General features: G+C 46.6%; 3 protein-coding genes across 9 annotated transcripts; 1 reads left to right on the top strand and 2 right to left on the bottom strand.

Moving 5' to 3' along the window:
• Positions 1 to 406: 406 nt before the first annotated feature.
• LOC105015354 (syndecan-4-like) lies at positions 407 to 3,466 on the bottom strand. Its single transcript, XM_010878446.5, has 5 exons — positions 3,331 to 3,466; positions 1,634 to 1,709; positions 1,406 to 1,512; positions 1,168 to 1,282; positions 407 to 1,048 (listed from the first exon to the last, which is right to left on the bottom strand). Exons 1-5 carry the CDS (start codon positions 3,397 to 3,399, stop codon positions 906 to 908), a joined length of 510 nt encoding a protein of 169 aa, XP_010876748.2. The 5' UTR covers positions 3,400 to 3,466; the 3' UTR covers positions 407 to 905.
• A 2,905-nt stretch (positions 3,467 to 6,371) lies between these two features.
• pum2 (pumilio RNA-binding family member 2) lies at positions 6,372 to 21,577 on the bottom strand. 7 transcript variants are annotated; one of them, XM_010878449.5, is made up of 23 exons: positions 21,399 to 21,577; positions 19,357 to 19,723; positions 16,237 to 16,305; positions 16,020 to 16,125; positions 15,495 to 15,682; positions 15,188 to 15,360; positions 14,672 to 14,990; positions 14,399 to 14,492; positions 14,146 to 14,253; positions 13,807 to 13,952; positions 13,549 to 13,654; positions 12,963 to 13,130; positions 12,567 to 12,860; positions 12,186 to 12,416; positions 11,623 to 11,890; positions 11,384 to 11,513; positions 10,908 to 11,036; positions 10,300 to 10,437; positions 9,686 to 9,811; positions 9,065 to 9,136; positions 7,718 to 7,839; positions 7,400 to 7,592; positions 6,372 to 6,557 (listed from the first exon to the last, which is right to left on the bottom strand). In XM_010878449.5, the coding sequence occupies exons 2-23, from the start codon at positions 19,708 to 19,710 to the stop codon at positions 6,426 to 6,428; spliced, it is 3,666 nt and encodes a 1,221-aa protein (XP_010876751.2). In that variant the 5' UTR covers positions 19,711 to 19,723; positions 21,399 to 21,577; the 3' UTR covers positions 6,372 to 6,425. The 7 variants fall into 7 exon arrangements, with proteins under 7 accessions (XP_010876751.2, XP_010876749.2, XP_010876755.2 ...); XM_010878447.5 differs by having other exon boundaries at positions 10,902 to 11,036; positions 21,399 to 21,576; XM_010878453.5 differs by having other exon boundaries at positions 10,902 to 11,036; positions 12,963 to 13,106; positions 21,399 to 21,576.
• A 981-nt stretch (positions 21,578 to 22,558) lies between these two features.
• Positions 22,559 to 24,261, top strand: LOC105015356 (rho-related GTP-binding protein RhoB). Its single transcript, XM_010878456.4, has one exon. The coding sequence runs from the start codon at positions 22,773 to 22,775 to the stop codon at positions 23,361 to 23,363; it is 591 nt and encodes a 196-aa protein (XP_010876758.1). The 5' UTR covers positions 22,559 to 22,772; the 3' UTR covers positions 23,364 to 24,261.
• The last annotated feature ends 2,592 nt before the right edge of the window (positions 24,262 to 26,853 follow it).

The raw sequence follows: 26,853 nt of genomic DNA, 5'->3' as shown, positions 1-26,853 counted from the left end.
AAGGTGTGATACTTTCAACACAGTTGATTCATAACATCAATACTTAAAATGTCGATAAAGTACACCCATTTTAAAGATTATAACATATATGTGGAAGATTCATGCAGAAATCCAATTTAAAATAATAATAATTAACTGTTACAAAAACAATAGTATTTCACCAGTGAACTGCTGAAACACTAATAAAGTTCAGAAAACTTGTAATCACATATACAGTACATATGGTAACAGTTTATTTGTAAAGTCAATCTACAGATGATTTTCAGACAATCTACATCAGTGGCTCCCAACCTTTTTCAGTTACTGTACCCCCAAAAATAATTTGCACTGCTTGGAGTACCCCTGAAGTACCCCCTCATGTTCATTTCACTAGTGGGGTACTTGAGTGTTTTCAAGTACCCCCTGTGGAAAGGCCAAGTACCCCCAGGGGTCCTAGTACCCCTGGTTGGGAACCACTGACCTACATCATCTATAACATTTCAATTAACTATCTTCTTACAATAACCTTAATTCTTTCCCTAACTCTCTTTCTTGATCTAACCCTAGCCTAACAAGCATTTATTTAGTTTTTCATATATGTTGTGGATAGTATAAATATCTCTAGAGCATCAACAGATTGTAATTGTGACTATGCAAATAAAGTGTGACGGTATATATGTATTTTTTAAATACATATTTTTCAGGCAATTTTATGCTTTATTTGACAGGAAAGTGTGGAACAACATATTGCCATTTGAACAGTAAAAATACATGTTTTATTATCACCCGTGATATAGTCTTGTATACAACAGCTTGCAATCAACATTCAGGGTTCAATCCGCCTGGTTTTAAACTAACAGCACGTCCCATCTGGCCAACACTTATATCCAAAGCGATTTGCAGTCATTCATTCATTCATAGGAAAGTTACACCATAAACTCCTTGGTATTGCCTTTCAAATATCCTCCCTTTGAAGTGTCTCCCCAGTCTTTCTTCTTCATGCTATAGATGAGCAGTGTTAGCAAGCTAGCAGCCAATGCTAGTCCCACCACACCACCTGCAATGATAGCTACAAACAGGAAGAGTCTAATTAGAGGGCTGGGTGTACAACTACCACAGTGAATCTGTTAGTAAATATGGGGAAAAGGAGACACCTTACACGGGTCATCTCAGTGATTCAGACCTCACCTGCAAGAGCTTCTTTGTTCACTAGAAAACTCCTGCTATTTGCCACATTGCCAGTGATGGATTCAGGGTAGTCTCCCAGCTCTGGCCAAAAGTTAGAGGTCTGGTGTGTGTCATCCTAAAGACACAAAAATAGGGAATTCTTATACTCCACAGTTTTTTGTCTCCCCTGAAAGAATATTTTGGTCACTGTGAATTCATTGAAACACTGGTCAATTCTAAATATACAGAAATGACTGACTGGTATTTCATTTCGGGTTATGATTGGGAAGCCTTTGTCTTCTCTGTCGATGCCGTGGGGTTTTGAAATTGTGACGTAGTAATTGGAACTTTGTCCGTCTTCGGACCCTGAATGAATCGGAAGCATTTATTGCGACGTCAGAACTGTATGGTATGGAGCAATGGGAAACGGACAGCCACAAAGATACAGAGCACTCATACATGTTTACACTACAATGAACAGAATTACCTTCCCCCAATTCTCCAGAAGAAGAACTTTCTAGATCATTTCCTGATCCATCCACGTCTTCTGGAGGTATAGAATACTGCATACAGTGGAGATAAAACAACTTCATTGTAGAAATTCTCCCCCAGGAGTTTAAAGTAAGGCCATTGTCCTTAAGAGGCAATAGTCATCTGTACCATTAACTCCCTCTTGTCCTCTTGAACTTGCCACAGAAACAGGGGAAACCGAGTATCTGCTCACATTGTACAACACAGTTATTGCTTTATGGTTTTTTACTTTGCTGTGAAACATTTAGAATTACGAAACATGATACATTTTCTGTATAATATAGACAGAATATATTACAGGATGGAAATGTGTCACTGAGACTGAAGTTGAACCAAGGTTAAGTCCCATGAAAATCACTCAAGGCCGGCCACCAGAGGTCTCTTCACAGTCCAGAACAGAGGCTGGGAGGCACACAATAATAAACATCCCTGACAACTGGCACTCATTTTACCCAAGGCAAAAACAACATAGAAAACAACTCCTACGAGGACCATGAGGGGAACACAGACAACATTTGGTCTCACATATTATTATTGTATTGTATGTTTAATATATTTCATTTATGTCAGGGCTTTTCTGAAGTGTCCGTTTTCACACCGCACAGTGTGAAACCATTTCATGCCACAGTAGCTTTAAGGACTACAGCAGAAATGGCCAGGACAGCTTTCTCAATAAAAATGAGCAGGGTGGGAACAAGTGAATCACGAGGTCCAAAGTCCAGTTGGTCATGTAAAATGCAACACAGGCCATTCCCTTTATAAAACAACATGGCTGACGTTAATAACTCCGGATAAGGCAAACTGTCATTGTCCAATAAAAACGCCCAGAGGGGACAATACATAAACTGATGATGGCTGGATTCAGCAATGTCAGTGTCAATACAATTAGTTTATCCTATCCTACAATTACAGTGAGAAACCCCCTTGAAACACTGGATCTATTGTCTTCCATAGTAACTTGGTAGCAGCGTGATTCACAACAGAAATGTTGAGAAAGTTGCCGAGTGACTAACCTACAGTCGCTGCAATTTTTGTGTTCTTTTATTTTTTTCACTCTTCCACAAATTCAGAGATAGATAATTGTGGCATGCAGTTCCGTCACTGTTGATATGGATCTGTGAAATGAATATCTTAATCGCTCGTCTCATTACATGTCCAGATATAGATTTCCCACACATTGCCTCTATCATAGTCTTATTCAAATTAACTGAATTAACACATTCTAGATTCTATATCTGGTAAGTATGTTCCCTGATATGAATTATTCTCTCACAACCACACGTGCACACCAACGACAAGATGAGGTACGTGCGTCCATGAACATTGTCTCAGCTATCGGTGTCAGTAGACAACTTCCGAGTCACTAATCTGAACCGTGTGGGACTTGAACATGACAGTTTAGCACCTTTAACGTATCAACACCCCTTACGGAAACTATTAGTAAAGTACTCAACTTGTCCTCTATACCTTGAAGCCGTCGTTAGTGCGCACTTGCCGTGATACGGTCAACACACGGCAGGTGCTGACAAAGCATCTCAACGCCGTATAGTTCTTTCTAAGTATCAGGTCTCACCGCTGCAAACAGGGTTGATCCCCGTTTCCCACGGTACTGCGTAACCAATGGCATACTGAAAATACCAGTGAAAGACTCACCGGCAAGACTGGGACAGGTAGACACGACACCGTGACAAACAGCAGCGCGAAAATCAGTGAAGTTGTCATTATTATCTCGTCTGGAGTCGTTTTATTACTACTGAGGCAATTCGAGTTCAGGTGTACTTAAACCTACCTGTAACTGGGCAGGACAAAGCCCCGCCCTGTTTACCGTGAGGTCACAGGAACGTGTCAACAGGAAGCTCACAGGCGCTTATAACTCAGGCAGCAGTCATGCAGAGTAATTCCTTGTAATTCTGCCGAGTAATTCTACAGTAATTCTGTAGGTAACTGCTGATTTACAGAATGTGGACTCTTCAAGAAACTTCTGAAAAGGTTGCATAACACCTTTCAATCCTCAAAGCGTGTGCCAAGGCAAGGCAAGTCATTTCAAATCAAGTTCCAACTAAAAGTGCAGTTCTCACAAGACCTTTATAAATACTGTTGTGGGAAAAAAGGCACAGAGCCAAATGATCAAATGTTAGAAGAACAGTTTAATCATACATAGTCACAATTCTGCTTCCAAAAAAAATGAGTCTTTTTTTTCTTCATCTAACATCTGGAAATGTACATAAGGCCACCTGAAAATGTACATGACTTTGACAGTGTGACAAAACTCATATGTTCATATTTATATAATTGACAATATCTTACATTTCTTTCGCATACAAGGTAGTAGCTGTTAGAAAATACAGCACTCTTCTGTACAAAAATAATTCTGTCATATCCTGTGAAGTTTTCCATGGTAGCAGAGAGGACCAGAAGCAGCCTCATTCTAAGAACAGAGCATGTTCCTTTAAAACTGTCACACATCAGAAAGACAATATCAAAAGAAGATGTTAGACTGCTCCGCAGAGAAAACGAAGCCAACCTTTCTCATAACAGATTAAAAACAAAAACCGTGTCAGATTGTGACGCCATAAAAAGATGTTTCGTTTTAAAACAACGCTTGATCAAATAAAACTGTATACATTATATTTGAGGGGAAAGGAGTGATGAATATACACACATCAAAATGCACATTTTTGCTATTTTTTCCCCCCAAAAAGTGTAAAACACAACCCATTTACATCATCAACGTTTACAAATGTACAACTGTACAGACGAAATAAAAGCATCACTACCAATTTAGCAAGGCCTGTGAAACATCACAACTAGACAACTTCTGTCAATTAAACTAATAAACTTACACTTATTAATTGCACATATACTACATGTATTCTACAATTATTCATATGAAGCAAAAAACAAAAGCCATTACTACTAGCAATACAGGTGAGTTGTATAGCTTTTCAGATGGCCCCCACCAACCTCCATGCCCAGTTCACTTGCATATTTAGACTGGGGCGGGGGGCGGGGGGGACAGGATTAACTAAATTGAAACGACGCTCTCAAAATTCCAATTCCTAAGGATCCATTTTCTCAGCTCATCTTCAAATCCAATTTCTACTCTCCGCTTTACACACACAGGGTGTGTCATTCCTTCCTACTTCTCTGAACTGCAGGTGGTGGGGGTGCCATCATTACCCAAAAGGCCCATACCCCCCCCTCTCCAAAAAAAGCAACAATTTAATATTTACTCATACATAAAGATGCTATACATTTCTGCTAAACTACTTCTACGCAAGAGATGAATATTCAGTAGATAAAGTCACCGTTTCTAGGGCAGTGTTCATCTCAAACTACAAGACAGATAAGATGTTCCACAAAACATGATAAAGAAAGAAAATCATTCCAAGTTATTAAAAACCTGTCACAGCATGCCTACGCGTTGACCTCACCCCCTCCCTCGACAACCCACCCCAATAAAAACCCAGCTACGGTCATTTCATGTAAAGATTAAAACTAGGCTCGGCTCTCCAACTGTTGAAGCCAACCTCATGCTCTGCCGCCGAAAGGCGGGGGGGGGGGGGGGGGGGGTCCACCCTAGCTGTGTGTCTGGCAATAGCCCCAGGGCCGCCAGAGTGTACGCAGCAAAAGTAAAGTCTAAGTTAGAGGCTGTGGGTGGGCTTTAAGCAGAGTTGTCACTGCCCAAGGTTGCGACAGCATGTATAAATTTTTCAACGTGCACCGTTTGGTACTGAAGCCTACTAGTCAAAAACCAAGCCAATCTGCAAGCTGTCCGCCAACAAGGCCCGAGACTGAACTAGTGGCTAAGTCTCAGAAACAAAAAGAGAAAGAGGCAAAAAAAACTATAATAATATTACAACCATCGAGGCAACCATAAGACGGAACCTGGACGATACAACCTCAGAGGATTTGAGCACAGAGCTCCCGAAAGCTAAGCACTAGTTGGTCCAGTGGAGACTGGAGGATGACTAAGTCATTGGCACGAGACACATAGCAATCGCTGACAGGACAGATGGGTGTCACAATCTGTCCAGAAAAATCGCAGAGCAGGAAATAGAAAGTGACCCATGAGCTGCTTTGGCGTGGCTACCATTGCTTGTGCATTTTGAATCACTGTGTGGTGGGTAGTACAAAGGTAATTATTTATATATTTATATATTATATTTAAACGCCTGGCTTTTAATTAGAACAGCTGGGTGCAAGTCAGGGTACAAAAAAGAAATGGAAAATTGTTTAAAAGGATCACTCAAGTTTGGCCTTATAAAGTCACTTGCTGGTGTAATTGTAAGAATTGTAAATTTTCAGCAAATGCAGTTTTTTTTTTTTTCTACAGAGAATTTACAAGGTAAAAAACAAAATGTACAAGATTATATACGAAAAAAACCAGTCAGTCACATCAATTACATCATACACATGGGGGTCACGGGGTCAGGGGGGGTCATAACCCAGGAGATCACCCACAGGCTGTCTGCACCCTCAACTCCCCTAAGCCTACACTGGGCCATGGGTGGCAGTGTCAGAGGTCACAGCATTTCTTAGGTGAAGTTGACTTTTTTCATTATTTTTCTTTTGGTTACTCCATCATAACGGGTGGACAGGACAGAGAGATCAGCCCTGATGGCTCAGGAGCGCCCCTTTACAAAACTAGAAAGAAGCGTGGGGCGGGGGGGGGGGGGGGGGGGGGGGGGGGGGTCGGGGGGGTCTTTAGTCGAGGAACTCTGGAGGGAGGGGGCGGGAGGGCGGTTCTACATGAGCCCGTTGGTCGGCCCTCCGATTGGCCCCAGGTCGGAGCCGCTCTTCATGTAGTACTTCTCCAGCTTGGCCAGGATGTGCTTGCCGTATGTGTACTTGCGCAGAGTGGCGATGTGGGGCCGAATCTGGGGAAGCGGAGAACAAACATGACTCCATTATACCATTCAGGCAGGGGTGCCTTCGCCATCTCATGTCTAAATCTAGTCCTTGGTTAAATTAAAAAACCATGCTGCCGGCCTTCCGCCCTGGAAGAAAAACAGGTTCACGACAAATCGGGGGACAGCAAAAGTCAGTCTGGCCAAACAACCTGGGGAGGGGAGAACCTTTAAGGCCTTCACTCTTGGTCCAATGACTAGGAATTTATGTATAGCCAATCAGAGTGAAGAGTTTGGTTCTCCCCACGCTAATGTGTAAACATGTTCCATTCAAATAAAGCCCTTCAAATTACATGGATTTTGAGAGAGAAAACCAGAAACGTAAAATCTAAGCTGACAGGAAGCTGTAGTAGTATAGCATATTAACACTATAATATATTATTATAATGCTCTAGTGCTATATAGAGCCCCTTCGGAAATCAACAACCTTCACTGTGTTACAGGCCTAATTCATTAAATACATTTCAACATTGACACACAATAACCCATAATGGCGAAAGGTGACACAATGAAATCATGCATTTAGAATTTTTGCAGATTTACGGAGAATGAAAAACTGAACTTTTTCAGTATTCAGACTCTTTATTCAGTCATTCAGTCATTCCATATCCACCATACGGTCCTAAACCACGTGATCAATTGTTTTGCATGTTTCGTTACAATACGGCCTTGAACATTCAGAGCTGACGAAGAGGTTGTCCAGAAAGTGCATTACAAAAGGCTTGAAAACACAACACCCTCTCCAAAGGGAAATGGGCAGCGTTGTTCATGTACCGACGCCCCCAAACGGACCCAGTAGCAGCGAAACCCACCTTGTGCATGATGATCTTGCGCTGGGCGGGCTCGGCCATGTCGATCATACGCTGGACCACGTAGTTGGCGTACTGGTCCTTCATCATGGTGTACAGGGCGCTGTGGGGGCCGTCCTTCTGGCAGCACACCTCGTCAATCAGCAGGGCCCGCTCCGCGCGGGACGAGTGGATCACACACTTCTCCACCACGTTACTGTGCGGGGGGGGGGGGGGGGGGGGGGGGAAGAGTGTCAGCGCTCCAAGAAAAAAACCGCTATGTTCAAATTGAAAATGCCATGGGCCTGGGAACTAAACCGCTCCCAGTCAGGCTTGCCTTACCTTGCAAATTTGTGCTGGCTCAGGAGGAGCACCTTCCCTCTGACCTCGGCCACAATCTTGCTCTTGTCTTCGGGCCGGCCGTGCTCCAGGACGTGCTGGATGACATAATTGCCATACTGGTCCTGCAAAAGATTCGTGGAGGCAAAAGACTGTGAGCGCTGCGCGCCATTCACCACAGGGGGGGGGCAACCAGTAAATGATGCCACAGTGTGAACGAGACGCTGTCTTTCAACCCACACCACCTATACATGTACAGGCCGCAAGAGTTGAGAAGAAGAAAAAACTCCCAGTGCGACTGAAATATACGACACCTCTGCCCAATCGTATCGATAGCCCCGAGTAACACGGCAATCACCGCTGAAGGCCGAGAGGCTACGGATGTGCTTAGAACATCAGCCTTTACCCTGTGAGGGGCCAGCAGAATCCTTGGCACTTCCCCGGGGGATACCACAGTTATAGGTGGGATTTTAAAGGGAAAAGACCCAAATACAGCCGAAGTTGTGCGGTAAGACAGACTCAAACTCACCTGACTTAAACAACACCAGGTGTCAGTTCTGGACCTTATAGAAAGATGTGGGCGATTCCGCTCAAAACCAGACCAGGAACAGTGCAAGGCCGGAGAAAGGCCCAAACCTCACAGCTATTTCGACTACAATTAATTTAACTATTTCTCAATATGGTTTTAAAGACGAAACAAACATCTATAAGTCAACATACGTAAGACAAAAAGTAGTTTTTGATGGTTTCGAGAGGAATTACCCACGAGTAGCATGCTTAATTATCACAGCTGTCATTCCCCGTGATCTGATATGCAAACTCATGTTGTGTCAGATAGACGAAACCCGAGTACCAAAAAAAACCCCTGTAATGTTGGAAGAGTATGGAACCACATATCAACGTTGGGTGGGGGGGTGGGGGGGGGGGGCACGACTTCCTACCGAGCATCAAATGAGGGATGAAGGGATACAGAATCAGGTGGCGCTTGCGACCATAGAGAGTGCTTATCCAAACAGAGAGAGCAGAGGAGCGGAGTGCGATTAATCCCCTACGTGACAGTACGGAGAGACTGTTCAGAAGCAGAGGGGGAAAAGAAAACCCAGGGGGGGGAGGTGGGGAGAGAGGGAGGCAGGGGTGGGAGGCGGCGGTGGGAGGCGGGAAGATGCGTGCTCTGTGAGAGTTTAGAAAGAGGAGGCCTGCAAAAAGAGGGAGAGTCTGGGGTGAGGGGGGGGGGAAAAGTCCTCTACGGTGTTAAAGCAGGCTGGTTACTGGGGGAGAGAGAGGAGGGAGGGAGGCGAAACGAGGAGGACGTCCGCACGGGAAGGAAGGAGGGCGACGAATGGCTCTGACCTTGAACAGCGCATCGCTGGACACTGTATAATATGTTTTGGGCGTCATCTCCAATGAAACGCCTTGATATTTCTAGATGGAATAAGTGGGGGAGGGGGCAGGGGGCGGGGTTTAAATTAACATTTTAAAACAGGGTCACAGAGGCAGAAATCACTGGCAGCACCAACACGTGTCCCTATCATTAAACCGTAGGTTAAAACAGTAAAGCAAACTCAGCCGTACGTGAAACCAACGCAAGCATTAAGTGCAAGTCGATTGGGATAAAAACAGCCTAGTGAATGGTACATTATGAGACACTATCATGGTCGCGTTCATTAGGTGCTAAAAAGGAGGAGACTGAATCACTAGCCTTTATACCTTCAAACAAGGAGGGAACGCCCATGGCTTCTCCAATGGGAGCACCTTTACTCGCACCCCCAGTAACCCTTTCAAGCCTAATGAACGCGACCCGGTCTAACACAGCCACGCTAACTTAGACAACGAACGAAAAAAAAGCCCTCACACGAACCACAGACACGACCATACAATAACCACAAACGGTTACCCTGACTGTGTGTGTGCGCGCGCACGACTGGGGCCTAGCTATGAGTTGAGACCAGGGGCTCGCCTGGCTGGGCTGACCTGTCCGAGCTGCTCGGAATGCTGATGCAGCTCCTCCAGGATGGGCAGGGTCTGCTCCTGGGTGCAGTGCTCCAGGATCCGCTGAATCACCCTGCAGCCGTAGGGGTGGGTGGAGAGCACAAACACCTGCAGGGGGAACAGTGAGGCAGACGGCACACAAGTCAACAAAACAGGGTGACAGGCTCCCTTGACCCGGGATAAGAGGAAAATCAGGTCCAGATTCAGAAAGCTGCAAACAAGCAGATGTATATATAAAAAAAAATAATAATAAAAAGGAATTGGGCCCCGGGGACATTAAAAGGGTGCCAAGTTCTGAGAAGACATTCGGAATCCCACACTGATAATTGGATAACGAGAGGACGGCCAATCATTCATTAGGGTACCACTGGGTTAGCGCATTGCTAACTGAATTAAAAGGTCTTATTGTCATTTGTGACACAGTGTGTTTTACATTACTAGCGTAGAGGGGAAAGAAATGGGTGATAGCACAAGAGTGTGATGTTTCATTATGAGGCACTCAGGGTTAATTACACAGATGGATAAGAAAATACCCTCTATTGAACTGTCATGTTCTATTTTCTCCACTGCGTGCCCTAATAAAACCAGTCTCTCACCTGGCCTTGGAAGGCATCGATGATGAACTGCAGGGCCTGGGGCTGGACACACTCGATACACTTCTGGACCACATGGTTGCCGTTCTGGTCCTTCACACACTTCAGCACGTGGCCATCCAGCTCCCGTACTATGTCACTCTGAGGGAGGGGAGGGAGAGTCATCAAACCACCCCTCTCTCCAAACATAAAAAAGTCCCGTAAAAATGTTTAAAAAACTAACAGGATGAGTTAGACTTCTAACACGCAGACAAACACATTAGCCAATTAGCACATTCTAATTCGGTTTCTGTTGTCAGTGGATCAGTCTGGCATCAGTTTTGTGGTTTAGAGTAGAACAGACCTCACAGGGCAAATACAAAGATCATTAAAAGCTGTAGAAGGTGGCCAGGAACCAGACGTCAAGACCAGATTATCGACCCACCCTCAGATCACACTGAAAACAAACAACACTAGAGCGATGGTTGAAATGGTGTCCTATTCCATTCAAAAACACACCTCTGATTAAGGCTCCGGTCAAAAAGCAGTGCAGCTCAAAAGAAACAGGGCTTCATATTCAGGACAAAAAGCATTTGAAATGGATAAAAAGTAGAGATCTCACTTACAATTACCTGCTGGTCAGAGGAGATGGACTCCAGGGCTTTCTGGATCACCCTGCAGCCGTACATCTGCAGCGCCAGGGGCAACACGTGGCCTCGGATACGTGTTGCCAGGGCCAGCTTCTGATCCGCACTGCCGAACTGCACACACACACACACACACACACACACACACACACACACACACACACACACACACACACACACACACACACACACACACACACACACACACACACACACACACACACACACACACACACACACACACACACACACACACACACACACACACACACACACACACACACACACACACACACACACACACACACACACACACACACACACACACACACACACACACGCTGTGAGTACAGCACAAAAACCACGGCCGCCTAAACGCCCGTTCTCCTGACAGACACACGTCCCCAGTCGACCAGTGAGTCGGTGCGGTTCTGATCGGAGAACATTAAAAAGGTGTCCACCTCAAAGAACTTCTGGATGACGTAGTTGCCAAAGACGTCGGTCATCAGCTGGTACGCGGCCTGCAGGATCTCCCCAAACACCATCTGTCTCTCCGCCGGAGTGGCCCTCTCCAGCTTCTGCTGGATGAACCTGGAGGCAGAGAGACGGAGGGGAGGGGCACACAGTGGAACATTACGAGAGCACGATGGGGGGGTGGGGGGTTAAACACAGGACTGGGCGAGGGCCGGCGGCCACTGACCTGGAGCCGTGCTGGTCCTGTGAGAACTCCACCATGTGGCCCGGCAGGTCGCGCAGCTGCAGGTTGGGGAAGCGGTTGTTGCGGAAGTCCTCCAGGAGGCGGCTGCGCCCGCTGGGCATGACGTCGGAGCGGCTGTAGCGCGGCCGGGACGGCGGGAACAGCTGGCTGCTGGAGCTGAACAGGCTGGAGGTGCCCCCGGCGCTGCGGTACTTGGCCTCCGCCCCCGGCGCTGCCGAGATGTAGCGCCCGCTGCCATTGGTCAGTCCGCCTGGATGGGGGGGGACGGACGCATGAATGGGGATACCTGTTCTAGTCGCCATTTCTGTGTGCGTGAGACGTGTCTAGGTGGAGTAGGGAAGCGGCCAGGTAACAGACAGGTGTGGGGTGGGTCCTGTGCATGAACACACTTGAATAGAAAACAACACTGACATTTCCTGTCTGACAGACTGGCGAGAGACCTCTCACCTGTACACCCTTTCCACCGGCAGGAAACACCGGCAGGAAACAATAACTAAAAATCACTTTTCCTGACACGCTTCTATTTTGGTGACCCGGGGTCTTACCAAGGTGGAGGTTGGACGAGGAGCCGTGGGAGGAGGGCAGGGAGGGAGGAGGCGTGAGGGGGGAGTGGCCCGGCGTCAGGCCGATGGGACTGGGCGAGGAGGAGTACCCCAGGCTGTTGTAGAAGGGCTGGCCGATCGGGGTGAGACTGCTTCCCCCGCCGCGCTTGTAGAGGTCGGAGCTGGCGAGCAGGGAGTCCCGGCGGGAGACGCTACTGCTGGAGGAGCTGGACACTACGAGAGGGAGGTCCAATAAGGAGGGCAGGAGACAGTGGGAGGAAAGAAACAGGAGACAGCAGAGAATGTGAAGTATAAAAAGAGGACTGAACACAATCTTGGAACTGAACACACAAACCCCCCCCCCCAACATCTGTCTCTACTGACCCGAGGAGCCAAAGCCTCCGAGCGCCGAGCCCAGACCCACGCCCAGGGAGCCGCCGGTGCCACTGAAGCCCAGCGAGGAGGTGGGCGGCGGGGCCTGGGAGGTGTGGGAGAACAGGGAGCTGCTCTGGGAGCTGGCGGGCATTGACCCGGAGCCGTAGAAGGAGCTGGAGGCCAGGCCCTGGTTCTGGGCCGGCTGCTGGTTCTGGGCGGGCTGCTGGTTCTGGGGCATGGACCGGTACATGCCGTTGGGCTGCGGGCCCGACATGCTGTTGCCGGAGCCGGATGCCGAAGCCGCTAAATGGAAGGGGGGGGGGGGGGACAAGACAAGGCTACTCAGTGGGGGAAGGGTCAACTCAAGTGCTACACAACAGGAAGTGTGGGGTCCCAGTCACTCACCAGCCTGTGCTGCAGCCTGCGGGTTGATGAGAAGCGGGGTCTGGACCAGGCGGACGGGCCCCCCCAGGCCCCCGCGGGCCCCAGGGCCCATCACCAGAGTCCCGTTCTGGTCGTAGTAGGCGGCCGGGGCCAGAACCTGGTAACCTGAGTGGGCGGGAGACATACAAACTGAGGGGAAATGCACTTATGAACGTCAGTCTGGCGGGTCAGAGGGCAGTCTGGTAGCGAAGCGTTTGTGAGGGCGCTGCACAAATCTCAAAGCACCCCCAGGTGAGAGAAAGGCCGTCTGAAGGACTACACGCTGACATAACACGAGACATCGATCCCTCCGAAACACCACACACCCGGTCTGAAGAGGCAAACGCCACACCATTCGTACGATGCAGGGAGCCGGCGTCACAAACGCTCTCCATCTCCCCCACTGTTCGGGGGGAGGCGAGGAGCCTATCAAGTGCATGCGCCCGTGTAACGCCGCCGACCCAAACCAAACCGACAACCCGGCTACCGAGTGCAGACATGTCCGTTTGGTTTAACCCGGGCGGTGTGACCCCCGCGACCCCAAACCCCACGGTGTGACCCGGCGTACCAGCGTAGGCGAGGGCCGGGTTGGTGGCGGCTGCCAGGGACTCCTGCTGGCTCTGCTGGCCCTGACCTGGGGTCAGAGGGCGCTGGTTGTTCCCGGCTCGCATCACCTGGGGAGAGAGTGGGGAGGGGGGGGGGAGGCCCACGTGAAACACCGCGCCGTCACCAACACTGAAGGGACAGGGCAGTCCACCGAGAAGGCAAACGCACGCTGTCAGTCACAGCCCCTCCTCTGAAGCAGATTGGTAAGCGGGCGAAATACCTGTTGTTGTCCCGGCCCCGGTCCCTGATTGGACGCCTGCTGGTTAGCGTTGTGACTGGCGGCGGCCGCGGCCTGTTGCTGGAAGAGGTTGGCGGGGTAGACACCCCAGGGGACGCCGTAGTACTGGGGGGGAACCACTGTTGGCCCTACGGGAAGGGAGACCTCAGTTACTCCAACCAAAACCTGTGGCAGCTACCGGATTTAACCGGATTTAACCCGGGAAACCCGTTAAAACAAAATGAGTAGATTGTGCACCGCATTCATTAGCTGCGCCTTTCAGAATTAAGAAGGTGCTGTGTGTGTGTGTGTGTGTGTGTGCGTGCGCGCGTGCACGCTAACCGGCAAGTGTAGCAGCTGCAGCCAGTCCCGCGGCAGTGTATGGGTCGGCTCCAGGCGGTCCAGCGTTGATGATGTATGGGTTTGGCACGAACGCCGGAGCAAGGCCAGCTTGAGGGGGTGTGGGAAAAAGCCAGTTAAAGACATTAAACGCCAGGTCATCGGCACAGGCGTTAGGAGCGCGCTAGCACATCACTGAAACGCTGTGAGACCTGTTCCCGATTCAGGGGTCCAGTTGGGAGGAGCCAGGACCTACCAAGGTGTTGTTGCTGGGCTGCCGCCAGGGCGTACTGTTGCTGCTGGGCCGCTGTGAGCTGCTGGACAGTCAGGTGGCTGGACCTCTGGAACAACTGGACGACCACAAACAGAACCAATTAGACCGAAGCAAACGCACATCCAGATCAGACCTGGGACGTCAAGGGTACCAGGACTTCACACCTGGTCACCTATCCATGACCCTGGGCTAAGCGCTCTCACACCAAAGTTGACCTAAGGACCTGAGGGAAAACCCCTCCCAGCTCCCACCCACCTGCTGCTGGGAGTTGTAGTCAAACAGGCCGACAGGGGTGCCGGAGGAGTCCACCTGAATCTGGTTGCCGGCGTAGTCAAACTGGAGGGACTCCACGCCCTGTTGCTGCTCCATGCCGCCCAAGTTCTGGGCCTCCTGGTTCTGGAAGTCGTCCTGCTGCGGCTTGTTCTGGTTCTGGGGCTGCATGGTGTGGTGCTGGGGGTGGTGCTGCGGGTGGTGCTGCGGGTGGTGCTGGGCCATCATCTCCATCCCGGCCTGTCCGGGGCCCATGCGCTCCACTGCCTCGGTGGGGGACGCCTGGCGGCTTCCCGGGGTTGGGCTGGAGGAAAGGAAAACAGTGTTCACGACATCCTCCTGGCAAAGTCTCGTAACGATGTTAATCAGATGGGATGAACACCGAATCAGCATTAGCAAAACACAGATTTGACGTTAAAGTCTTGGCCGCATAATTCCACTGTAACAGGAGAACCACATAAGTCGTTGCGGAGAACACCTGCCTACACAACCACTACTCACTTGAAGTCCTTGCAGTCTCTGTCCAGGCCATTGAGAAGGCCTCTCCCATTGGCCTTGGCGGAGTCACTGTCCTCCCCCACCTTCATTTCGGTGCCCTTGTCCTCTTCGAACTGAGACGTCTTGTCTTGCGCTTCACCCTTGTCTCTCCCGTCTGGATCAGACTCCCCCCCACCCTGCAGGAAAAATAAATAAATATATTTCCGGAATAACCACAGACCTGGTACACCCCCCCCCCCCCCCCCGAGTCTGGTTTCGGTACACAGCAGGTTCAGAGAAAGGAAAAGGAGGCCATGGAGGGAAGACTTACGTAGCCACCGTTCCTATAGCGACTGTCCATCTTGTCCCCGGGGGAGGAGCTCAAGACGTACTCCACCATGCTCACGCCCAGACCGCCGCCCTCGGAGCGAGGGGATAGCACAGAGCTGGCGTCGCCGTTGCCATGGAAGCCCTGTCCAGGTCTTCGCTGCACCATGATTGGCTGTGACACTGAGTGATCTGCACAGCAAAGAAGTTTGTTTAACGGCTCACATTTAGGTTCTGGAGGGAGTTGACAAAAAAATAACTATCACTTCAAAAATAAACAACAGGGACATGACATTAAAAGGGCTTCCCGTACTTGCACAGCCACAATATTATTCTTTTTTAAATCTGAGGCTCCTTTCCTTAGTTTAAAGAACAAAACATTGACATAGGCGCTGGGATGAACAGTGAAGCCCTTCCCCCAAACAAGGATAAACAAATCCCACCGATGGGGGGGGGGGGGGGGTTTCTTGAAAAACCCCTGATGCTAAAACACGGACACACCAGAACAGCCACGGGAAAGAATACTCACGAGAAGGTCCCCAGGCGCTCTCCCTCCACTCCTCTCCCAACAGCATCCCCTTCCTGCTATCTTTGGCCAGCTCGTCAGAATCCCACAGCTTCTTGGCTGGCAACAGCTGGCGGGAAGGCAAACAGGCCTCGTTAACACTCAACATTCCCGGGCCACTGCGGAAGACTTCCGCGGAAGATGTAGCACAGAATCTGTCTGAGGTTTGACCTCCACCTACCTCGCCCATGCCCCTGGACTCCAAAGCGAGGGCTTGAAAACCATAGTTCATCTCATCCACAGTGCGAACCTGAGATGAGAGAAGGTGAAAAAGAAGTAGGATTATATCAGTTATACACAATTTGATCAGCTGGTATGATATGTGGATTCACAACAGGCTAGTTCTGGAGTGGAATCTGAGGATTGTGAAGTATACTTCATCGCCATGCTCATTAAAATGCAACAGATCACAGCGACTACGGAAAGCATTCAAACCTTTTCACTTTCTTCGTATTGACACATTTATAGACTTGATGATTGATTAAACCTGCCCTAAATCTACACACAAAACCCAGATATTACAGAATACATTTTTTGAAAAAGAAAACCAATCTCATGTACGCGATTATTCAGGCCCGTTGACACGGCAACCCAAATGGAGCTCAGTGCATCCGGTGTCCTTTGATCGTCCTCGGGATGACTTCCATTTAATGGCCAAATTATTTAGAAAGGCACACACTCACAAAAAGGAACTCTCTGAAGACCTCTGAGACAGAGCTATGTTGAAGCACACATCTGGGGAAGGTTACGAAAATTGCTGAAGTGTTGAAAGTTCCAAGGAACACAGCAGGCAGTGAAATGGAAGAAGTTCTGAACCACCAACAGCACAACAACAAACCCGAAGCACACAGTCAAGACAACACAGGAGTGGCTTCGGGTCAAGTATGTGAATGTCTTCGAGAGCTCCAGCCCGGACCTGAACCCCACTCACCGTCTATGGGGGGACCTGAAGAAAACAGTTCACAGACGCTCCACGTCCAGTCTGACAGGGACTGAAAGGTGCTACAAAGAAGAATTTGGAGAAACTGCCCAAATCAAGGTGTGCAGAGCTTGTAGAGGCACACCCAAGAAGATTCATAGCTATGCATGATCACTGCAACAGAACATACAACATCTAACACTTGTAGTGTATATAGGTTAGAAACAGAACCTTTGGGTACTGATAAATGGCTACAATGTAACACAGTAGCTGTTTTGTAACAAGCTCAACATGATATCAGGTCTGCACTTAAGGCATTGTAAGCATTCTTGTCCCGCCCCTACGGGGCAACTTTTGCTAACCCTTTGTTGTCCGACTTAGGGAAATGGTGTGAAGGACTAATCAACATTTTCCACTATGAACTGGTATGGTTTAGTATTAAATACTGCTTTGATTGCAAATAAGTAAGTAGAGTTGAAACCTGCACTACAGACTAATTCAAAACATCCCTTCAATACAGTGTGGCCGTTTACGATCACGTTGTTCAAAGTACAATTACTAGATGGGTTTGTGTACGCCACAACAGTGGTGATGCCGGGAATGGAGGGAGGTGTTCCAGACCAAACAACTGTGAGTGAATGTGCTCAAGTTCCTCAAAGGCACACCTAGGAGAACTCAGCAAAGCGCCTTACAGCTCAAGGTATTGTTATTCCTTCCGAAATGAATGTGACCACCACGAGGGGTCAACTGGACACCAGCGAGTGCTCCAACTGAATCCCGTCATTTGGTTTCACCTCATGTCGCCCCTGCCCTACATTTTCCAGCAATACTCGTACATTCATAAATTTAAGGGCTGAGATGTAGGCAATTTTACCAAAACATTAAAAGCTACAGTAAATGTAATATAAACATAAAACGTGTAAAGGTGCCATGTTGGAACTGTGGTGTTATCATTGGTTAAGTGATTTCCCCAAAATCTATTTGGTAGACTAACATTTTAGTTATTCAGAAAAACTAAAATGAGGGAAGGATGGAACGGGAGATTGACAGACGGATCGGTGCAGCTTCTGCAGTAATGCGGTCGATGTATCGGTCTGTCGTGGTGAAGAAAGAGCTGAGCCGCAAGGCGAAGCTCTCGATTTACCGGTCAATCTACGTTCCTACTCTCACCTATGGTCATGAGCTTTGGGTCATGACCGAAAGGACAAGATCCCGGATACAGGCGGCCGAAATGAGCTTTCTCCGCAGGGTGGCTGGGCGTTCCCTTAGAGATAGGGTGAGAAGCTCGGTCACCCGGGAGGAGCTCGGAGTAGAGCCGCTGCTCCTCCACATCGAGAGGGGTCAGCTGAGATGGCTTGGGCATCTGTTTCGGATGCCTCCGGAACGCCTTCCAGGGAAGGTGTTCCGGTCCCGTCCCACCGGGAGGAGACCCCGGGGAAGACCTAGGACACGCTGGAGGGACTATGTCTCCCGGCTGGCCTGGGAACGCCTCGGTGTCCCCCCGGAAGAGCTGGAGGAAGTGTCTGGGGAGAGGGAAGTCTGGGCATCCCTGCTTAGACTGCTGCCCCCGCGACCCGGCCCCGGATGAAGCGGAAGAAGATGATGATGATGATGATGAGAAAAAGCTCTGAGGCCCTTGAATGGGGCGAAGCACTAAAGCCAGTGCCCTGTAGTTAGGCGTTTTATGGCAACACTGGGGTTCTAATCCCGCTTGAGGATTAGCCAAGGGGTCCCGTGGAGGGTATACAATTAGCCAGCACTGTCTGGGTTTGGGAGGTCAGTCGTCAAATATGGCTGCCTTACCGGACGTGTGTCCTCTTATTGAAGCTGGGGCATCAACAAGCGCAAAGTTGTTGGCCTGAAAATGTGTTCCCTATGGCATGTAAAGATCTGACAACACATCCAGGTTGAGCAAGAACTAACAAAAAAGCACAACGGCATCAGACATGCTATGTGAGACACATTCTGACTTCACCTGTTCCCATTTCGCTTGGAGTTGCTGCGATGAAGCAGGGCCTTAGTTAAGAATTGGACCTCACGAAAATGACAAGAAAATAATAATAAAATTGAAATCTAGAGATTTCCGGTTCAAAATCGTTCTCAAGTACAGAACTAAGTTTTTTTTTACCAGCCCACCTTAGTTTGGGTCTGGGACCTAGCGACATTAAGCAGCAATCAGCGCAAGGATATTTGTCAGGCTAATGCTTTCTATGTTGAACATTTTCACAGAATCAAGGGGGGCGTGAAATTTCAATCACAGAAACAGCAAGGGGCTTCAGGGTGGTAAACGAGATTCCAGAAAGTCTTGGTGCGTCATAATCAGAATGTCACACCAAACAGGAAGCGCGTAGCCGAGCAGTTTTGAATTATGAATTACTGTACCTGGTCAATGTGGTTGCCATCTCCAGTGGGCCAGCGGTGCTTACTTGGCACGCAGCCTCCCAGCTGTTCCCCGGGCTGCCTCTGGAAGAAGTAGCCTACTGTGGCGTCGTCCTGAGAGCGTCCGCTCAGTGGAGGTTGCGGGGTGCCTGGGGTGGGGTTGGGCCCCCTGTCCATGCCCTGAAGAGGGTGTTGCCCTCCGGGACCCTGCCCTGCTCCCCCAACAGTGGCCATGGATCCAGCTCCGTGAACTCTGACCCCTCCAGCTTCAGGGGCTCCGTTTGTGTGCAGCATCCCGCCTCGTGTCTCCTGCCAGGCCACGTCATTCATACCTAGGATGCTGCATGGAACGCTCATTCCACGGGGAAGCCTTTGGGAGAGGAAAATAAAAGAACATATTTGGCTGCAGACTTCACATTAATAGTACTGTACTGTGTATGGTTCTACATTAGGCTAAATGTTTCTGATATCAAAAACTTTTAAGACCAACCAAAAATACACGTTTCCTTATTGGTGTCTTACAAAGTTTCTTAGATATGTTTTACAAGTAACAGTACAATTGAATACAATGTGTAAGATGGATCTGCAGTGAGACAATAATTGTACAGCTAGCTAGCTAGGCAACTAACCTAAGGCTGCTAAATTAATAAACTGGAGAACATTGTGAGCAAGCTAGCTAGCCATCATTAACCAATAAATGTTAAGTGTCTGAAAATCATGTTAGGCGCTTTGGCCTTCTAACTACACAAACTATTTCCCATACTGTCTAAAACTGGCGAGCAAGCACACAGGCAGACGTTAAACATATTTTGATATTCGCAATCACAACAATGTTCTGTGTGGATTGTATTGGTAGACATCTAGATAGCTAAAATGTTAGCGTAGGCTACCGAACAATGCATGTCTGCCCACAGTGTTAAGTCGTCGGTGCTGGTTATGTGTTTCGCTAGAGCATAAAATGATTTAGCTAACTAGTAACACTACATGGCATATTGTAGTTCGTCTGTTTATGTACACATATTACTCTTATGTTATTTAAACACGATTTTCTTAACAATAAAGCTTGGCGACGTTACGTCGCCGAGTTGCAGCGTTCGCGTAGTTATCTAGCTAACGGTTCGAAATTAGCTAACTAGCAGTTACTCTAGCTAGTTTAATTACTGACGTCCCAAAAACGATTCAATACCATGACTACGCACCGAAATTTAGCATAACTCATTTATAACAAACGAAGATGTGTCTTATAGTTTGCAATTAGCTGGCTCGATTTTGCATGAGCCTGGCGTTGGTAAAGCAGTTAGCAAGCTAGCTGTTTTTTATACGACTACTAACATTGGCTAGCTATTAGCTAGCAAGCGAATGAGCACTTCATGTAACGTTTCTCTTCGATTTCTCTGTTCAGGACAACGGGATCGCGAACTAGCCGTTAGCAATGTTAGCTAGCTATATTAACTATAGCTGAAATTTACATTTTCGTTCGCTCATATTATCAACAGAAGCCAGGCGTTAGGTAGTTAACCTTTAGTTTAGTAATTTACCCAACGTTAACTAGCTAACTATAATGTGGCATAGTTAGATTTGTTGATAGTACTACTAGCCTAACATTAGCTAGCTAGTACCTAACGTAGCTAGTTAACGTTAGTTCGGCAGAGTAAGGAAGGCCTCTTACCTTTTCAGTTTGATAATAAAATCAGCACAGCAAAATGATTAATGTTAGTTAAATAAGTGAGCACAATGAAAGCATAGCTATCCGCTGTGTACACGCCGTTGAACAGTTGTTAGCAAACCTTATTAACCGAGCAAAACATACAAAATACTGTCTGGTGATCTGCTTTAACAAAACACCATTGCCATTGCTGCTGGGTAACTACACACTCACTAACAACATGGCCCCCCTCCAAGTTCCAAACAGAGGGGCCTTACCCGCTAAACAAAAGGAGGAAATACTCAACAACCACGGCAATAATCCACACTTAAAATAGTGAGGATATGTAGATACTTGCTAGCTGGCTACATCGCTACATAGAAACGTAGAAGATACTCACGCGTTGCCTTTTCGTGTGATGAGCGAATTTGGTACAAAATGTAAGGGGTAGAAATGTATATTGTTTCGTTTCCGTGGAGATCGGCGTTATAATGATTTAGCAAGATTTCAACGTGCAATGTAGGTTTGACTATCACGCTAGTGCCCTCCCTGCAGCCTATGCATATTGTACATTAGACCTGCGCACAAAATGTCAAACAAGCCAATATTTGCAATTGTAATTAAATATGACAAATGCCCCACTCATCATTATTACATTTTTGACATTTTGTAGCCAATATATGATGTATAAAGTAAATGCAATTCAACTTATGGATAGCGAGTCTAAAGTTTCAGTAAATAATGGTGATCAATATTAGTTTTGGTTAATCAGTTGCTACTTGCTATCATATGGGTTTTAGCCATATCATAGATGTAACCCTTACTGAAGACACTCGGTCCATTAATGATTATGTCTATATCTCACATACCTTGATTCAATAGGGTATGACTGTGTGAATGTTACTGCCATTTCAGTTACCTAGGCCTTTTGGAACGAAAACACGATTACCGTGGAGGGACTTGCGCTTAAGTCTAATATGGAATTTAAAAAAGGAGCCTAATCTAAATCTAATTTCAATCATTTTGCTATCATTATCTGATGTTTCTATCATAGTGACACGGTTTCCTTGGAAGCACAGACATCGCTGGACCAAGTTCCTGGAAAGAAAGACGTGGCCTATTTAATTTTATTGAAATTTGATAGGATGCGGTGAACTAATTTATTGAAATATCAGTGGTCTAATGGTCAGCTTTATTTGCCCAATGTAGCCTAGTTAGGCTATACCTAGTTTAAGATACATACATAGACGATGTGTTTAATGATAAAGTTATGAGATTGTGAATTAAGAAACATTTGTTATGTAAACACAATGATGTATATGTATGTATATAATATATGCCAAATGCGTTGAGGGTAGATTTTATGCTGCCGTTCTCAGGTCAGTAGGCTACCTCTGGATCTGGGCGAGACATGATCCTCGTGGTACGACACTCCCCAACCAACAAGGCAGGACTTGGATCCAATCACAACCTTGCTTGGAAATAATGATCTCACCTCCTTACTTTCGATTGGATTGCTATATTAAGAAAGCGCCCATGCTCTTTATAAAGGAAGCACGTCAGTGACTGGACAGTGGACGGGCAGAAATATTTTGGGGAGAAAAAACGGATCCAACAGAATCCAGCGGTGAAACGCGGCTTATTTTTAATCATACTCGACTCGATAGACAGTCTGACTTCTTAGCGCACAGAAAGACAATTGATACATTATTATTTACGAATGTCATATTTTTGTATTAGTTAAGATCAAGGAACGATCTGCCAAGAGCAACAAATGGCAGAAATAAGAAAAAAGCTGGTGGTTGTAGGTGACGGCGCGTGTGGAAAAACCTGCTTGCTAATAGTGTTCAGCAAAGACGAGTTTCCTGAGGTCTACGTTCCAACTGTATTTGACAACTATGTGGCGGACATTGAAGTGGACAACAAGCAAGTCCAACTAGCGCTGTGGGACACGGCTGGACAAGAGGATTACGATCGTCTTCGTCCGCTTTCCTATCCGGACACTGATGTCATCCTGATGTGCTTTTCCGTGGACAGCCCCGACTCCCTCGAAAATATTCCCGAAAAATGGGTCCCGGAGGTAAAGCACTTTTGCCCCAACGTGCCCATTATTTTAGTTGCTAACAAGAGAGACTTACGCAACGACGAGAATGTTAGGAGCGAGCTGGCCAGAATGAAACAGGAACCAGTTAAAACCGAGGACGGGCGCGCTATGGCTGTGCGCATTGGTGCGTATGACTATTTGGAGTGTTCTGCTAAAACGAAGGACGGTATTCGGGAGGTGTTCGACACTGCGACACGTGCTTCTTTGCAGAACAGATCGAAATCCACCAGCGGTTGTATGAAATGCTGTCTGTTGATGTGATTGAATTAAGAGTGGCCCTGAGCGATACTGTCTCTAATTACAGTATTGTAGTCTACGGGTCCCAACCAGCCAGAGGTGTGACCAAGTTGGCTCGTCTCCCAATAAAGACTAGAAAAAAACAAACAGATTCGGGATCATCATCATCATCATCATCTTGATATATTCTGATTAATGCACTATACCTTAATTAACTCGAATGCATAATCTTGAAACATGTAGCCGACAACTGACTACCTGTGATCAAAATGTAATGATTTATTAGGATGATCAAGCATTCAGTGCTATCTGAACTAACGCAGTAGCCATTTCCGATCCTGTTCCAAATAGGGCCCCAAGGCTAGTTGACATGCAACCTGTGTGCTTGGAAACGAATGGAACGTTTAGAGGTGTATATGCTTGCTGCAGGAATTAGCTGCTCCAATGATGGCAACTGAATTCTTTCTTGCCCAAAATTTACCCCATTTTAATATGAATGTAGGCTAAATGAGGCTAATGCCTGGCTTTCAAGACCATATTCTAATTACACCAAGTATTGGAAAATGTGTGACTGTTTCTGAAATGTTTTTGTCAAGCTGCTCTGAAAGTGTTCGAAAAAGGCTGTCCATCCTGTATCATGTGTTTTTGTGTGTGCTTATGATTGACATTGATTTCAGATGACAGGTATAAGTGTGAAGTGTTAATGCAATTGTGTCACATACTGTATATGGTGGAGTTTCAAAGAGACCACCATAGTGCAATATTTTTTGTCTTGCCATTTTAAGTTTGTTTTAGTGGTTTTTATTGTTTTGATTTTAAATAATAAGTTCATGATCAGAACAGAGTGTCTTGACTGTGCCTGTTGAAATACATTTGTGTAAACCTCCACTGTAGACATCCACTGTAAAGGCTAAATCCACAAGTGAAACGTCAGTATTTTAATTACGTGTGTGGCACTATCTTGCCTATAATTCCATAGGAAGTTTCATGGTCGATCATCATAGCAAGAATACAATAGTCAGGCACTATTAAGGGAAGATGGACATAAAGCAGTTGACTGATACAACACAGCCGTGGCTTGCTGGAAGCTGTTGTTTACCCACATCGTGCATGTTTTCACCCCCTCATATAGCCTTGTTTGGGATGAATGGCGACACCATTAGTGGAAACAAACTAACCCAGATGAAGGAAAGGGAAACAGGTTGTGTGGAAAGCCACGAACCATTTCTGAAAGAACAACAATATATTAGGTAGAAGAGGAAAATTAAACTCAAAATAGTTTGTCTACTCAGCATAATAACAGGAAATGAGAGAAGCAGTCAGAGCCCACAGATAAAGCCAACGGTAATGTGGGGTCTGGCTGGACAGGAAGGCTGCTTCACTTCAGAGCCCAACCACACACACAAATGACTGGAAGCCCTGTAGGTCCTATAAAATGTGAATGTGACTGGCGCAGTGGGCCACTTTTTGACTTACAATGAGGGACTTTTTTGTAGGACACCGGGCATCTTACAGACGCACAGCATGGTTACCAGAAATGATTAGTATTAAAGTAAAAAAAAAAAATATTCAAGTTCATGTTTGAGGGGGCGCTCAGTTTCGTCGGAATGCCTCCTCAACCATGAAATTAAATCATTCTTGTCCATTGATCTTAGTCTTGTTAGATTACAATTACATTAATCCTGAGGGTTGTACAGAAACAGTTATTGTTTGGTGCGTTGTTTAAATATGCCACGGCAGATTCACTCTCTATGCATTTTGTTGTCTTGTAAACGTAATTTATAATTGATGACATTAAATTTTTTTGCAGTCCCAACTATGCACAATACCCCATAATGACAAAGCAAAAAGCGTTTTTAGAAATGTTTGCCAATTCATTGACAATAAAAAAAAAAAAGAAATCTCATATACATATCTTTTCTGACCCTTTATTGAGTGCTTTGTAGAAGTGCTTATGGCAGCGATCAGAAAAGTGAGTCTTCCTGGGTGTGCCCCTACCAGTTTTACACACCTGAATTTGGGTGGTTCCTTCTATTCTTCCTTGTAGAATCTCTCAAGCTCTGTCAGATTGGATCTGGAGAGCCGGATACTTCTATCTTTCCCCACAGATGTACCAGTCTGGACTTGGGCAGAGTTCTATACCTCGTCACAAGTCTAAATCCCAGGTCTACAGGGAGTTTCTTGGACTTCATGGTTTGCTTTTTGCTCTGACCCGCTTAGCAAGGTGTGGGACCTTAGATGTGTGTGCCTTTTGAACTCATGTCCAATATTTGTCACACTGGAAATCAAATTAAGTTCAAGAGACAGCTCAATGCTGATCGAAGGACAGAGGATGCATCTGGGCACAGTTTGGAGTGTCATGGGAAAGGGTCTGTGTAAATTAAGTCCATAAGACAACGAAATGTGGAGAATGCGAAGGGGTCTGAATACTTTCTGTTGGATCTGAACATATTCTGTATACATAAAACAAATAGCCTGAGAACCAATATACATGTGATTGGTAGGACCTATATTTTGCTGTTTCATGGGCTGTAATATCATTTTGGACATTAAAATAATTATTTTATAAAAAAAAATAGAAAATACGAAATGTCAGTGTGTACAATGTGTGAAATAATGCTTATGGATCAAGTTATTATGTATTGGAGTTATTAAGTTATTAATATTACTGACTTACAGTAATGACTTACATCACATGCAGATCCAATGTGATGTTGTTAGGAGACAGACTAGGGCCAAATTAAATGAAAGACTGGACACCAGTGCTTGCTTCCCTCCGATGACAGCATTGAACGTCCACTGGGGACATTAGAATATCAATGTCCTTCATTTCCTTTTCCCCTGAATACCCACGACAGCAGGACAGCGGAGGGTATGTACGGGGGGAAGGAGGGGTTTGTGCAATTTAACAATATTGTCGGAAATCGGGGGAGTTTTCTCAGGGTGGTTCTTTTCTGGCTGTTGGTCACATTCTTTTCCGGTGAAGTTCAGTTGCCAGGCCCATCTTTATGTTCACCACTGGAACACACTGTTCCTCCGATACACAATCGTGTATGACTTCATAACTTAAGAAATTAGGCACAAAACAGCATTTTTTCAGATAGAACGTCTGGTTTCAAACGGAGGAAGTCTCCCCAATCCGCTAGCCTTCTATGAACTTTAAAAAAAGATTGTTGGGACATTGAACTAAATTGTACATAAACTCAATGAGTTGGTAAAAAATTTATATGTCACACAATCCGCAACATTGAACAAATTAGTGCATCTGTGCATTTACAAATGAATTGAAACCAAAACCTAAAAAACTATTGTGTCATCAAAGGGTAAAAATGGGTGTAGTGAAATTGTCTTTCCATATGAACCGGGAGAGCTTTGTGTTCACATTGTTAAAAAAAAGGAAATGGGCTGTGAACTTCAAGCGAACTGAACTCGCCTCAGTTAGGGGTGCTCTTTTTGAAGGGTGGGAGTTCCTTTGGAGTGATCACTCTACACAAAGATTTAAGCAAGTCCACAA

This window comes from Esox lucius, chromosome 14 (assembly GCF_011004845.1).
Source record: "Esox lucius isolate fEsoLuc1 chromosome 14, fEsoLuc1.pri, whole genome shotgun sequence".
NCBI classification, from domain to species: domain Eukaryota; kingdom Metazoa; phylum Chordata; class Actinopteri; order Esociformes; family Esocidae; genus Esox; species Esox lucius.
This window is presented reverse-complemented; position numbering and strand designations above follow the sequence as displayed.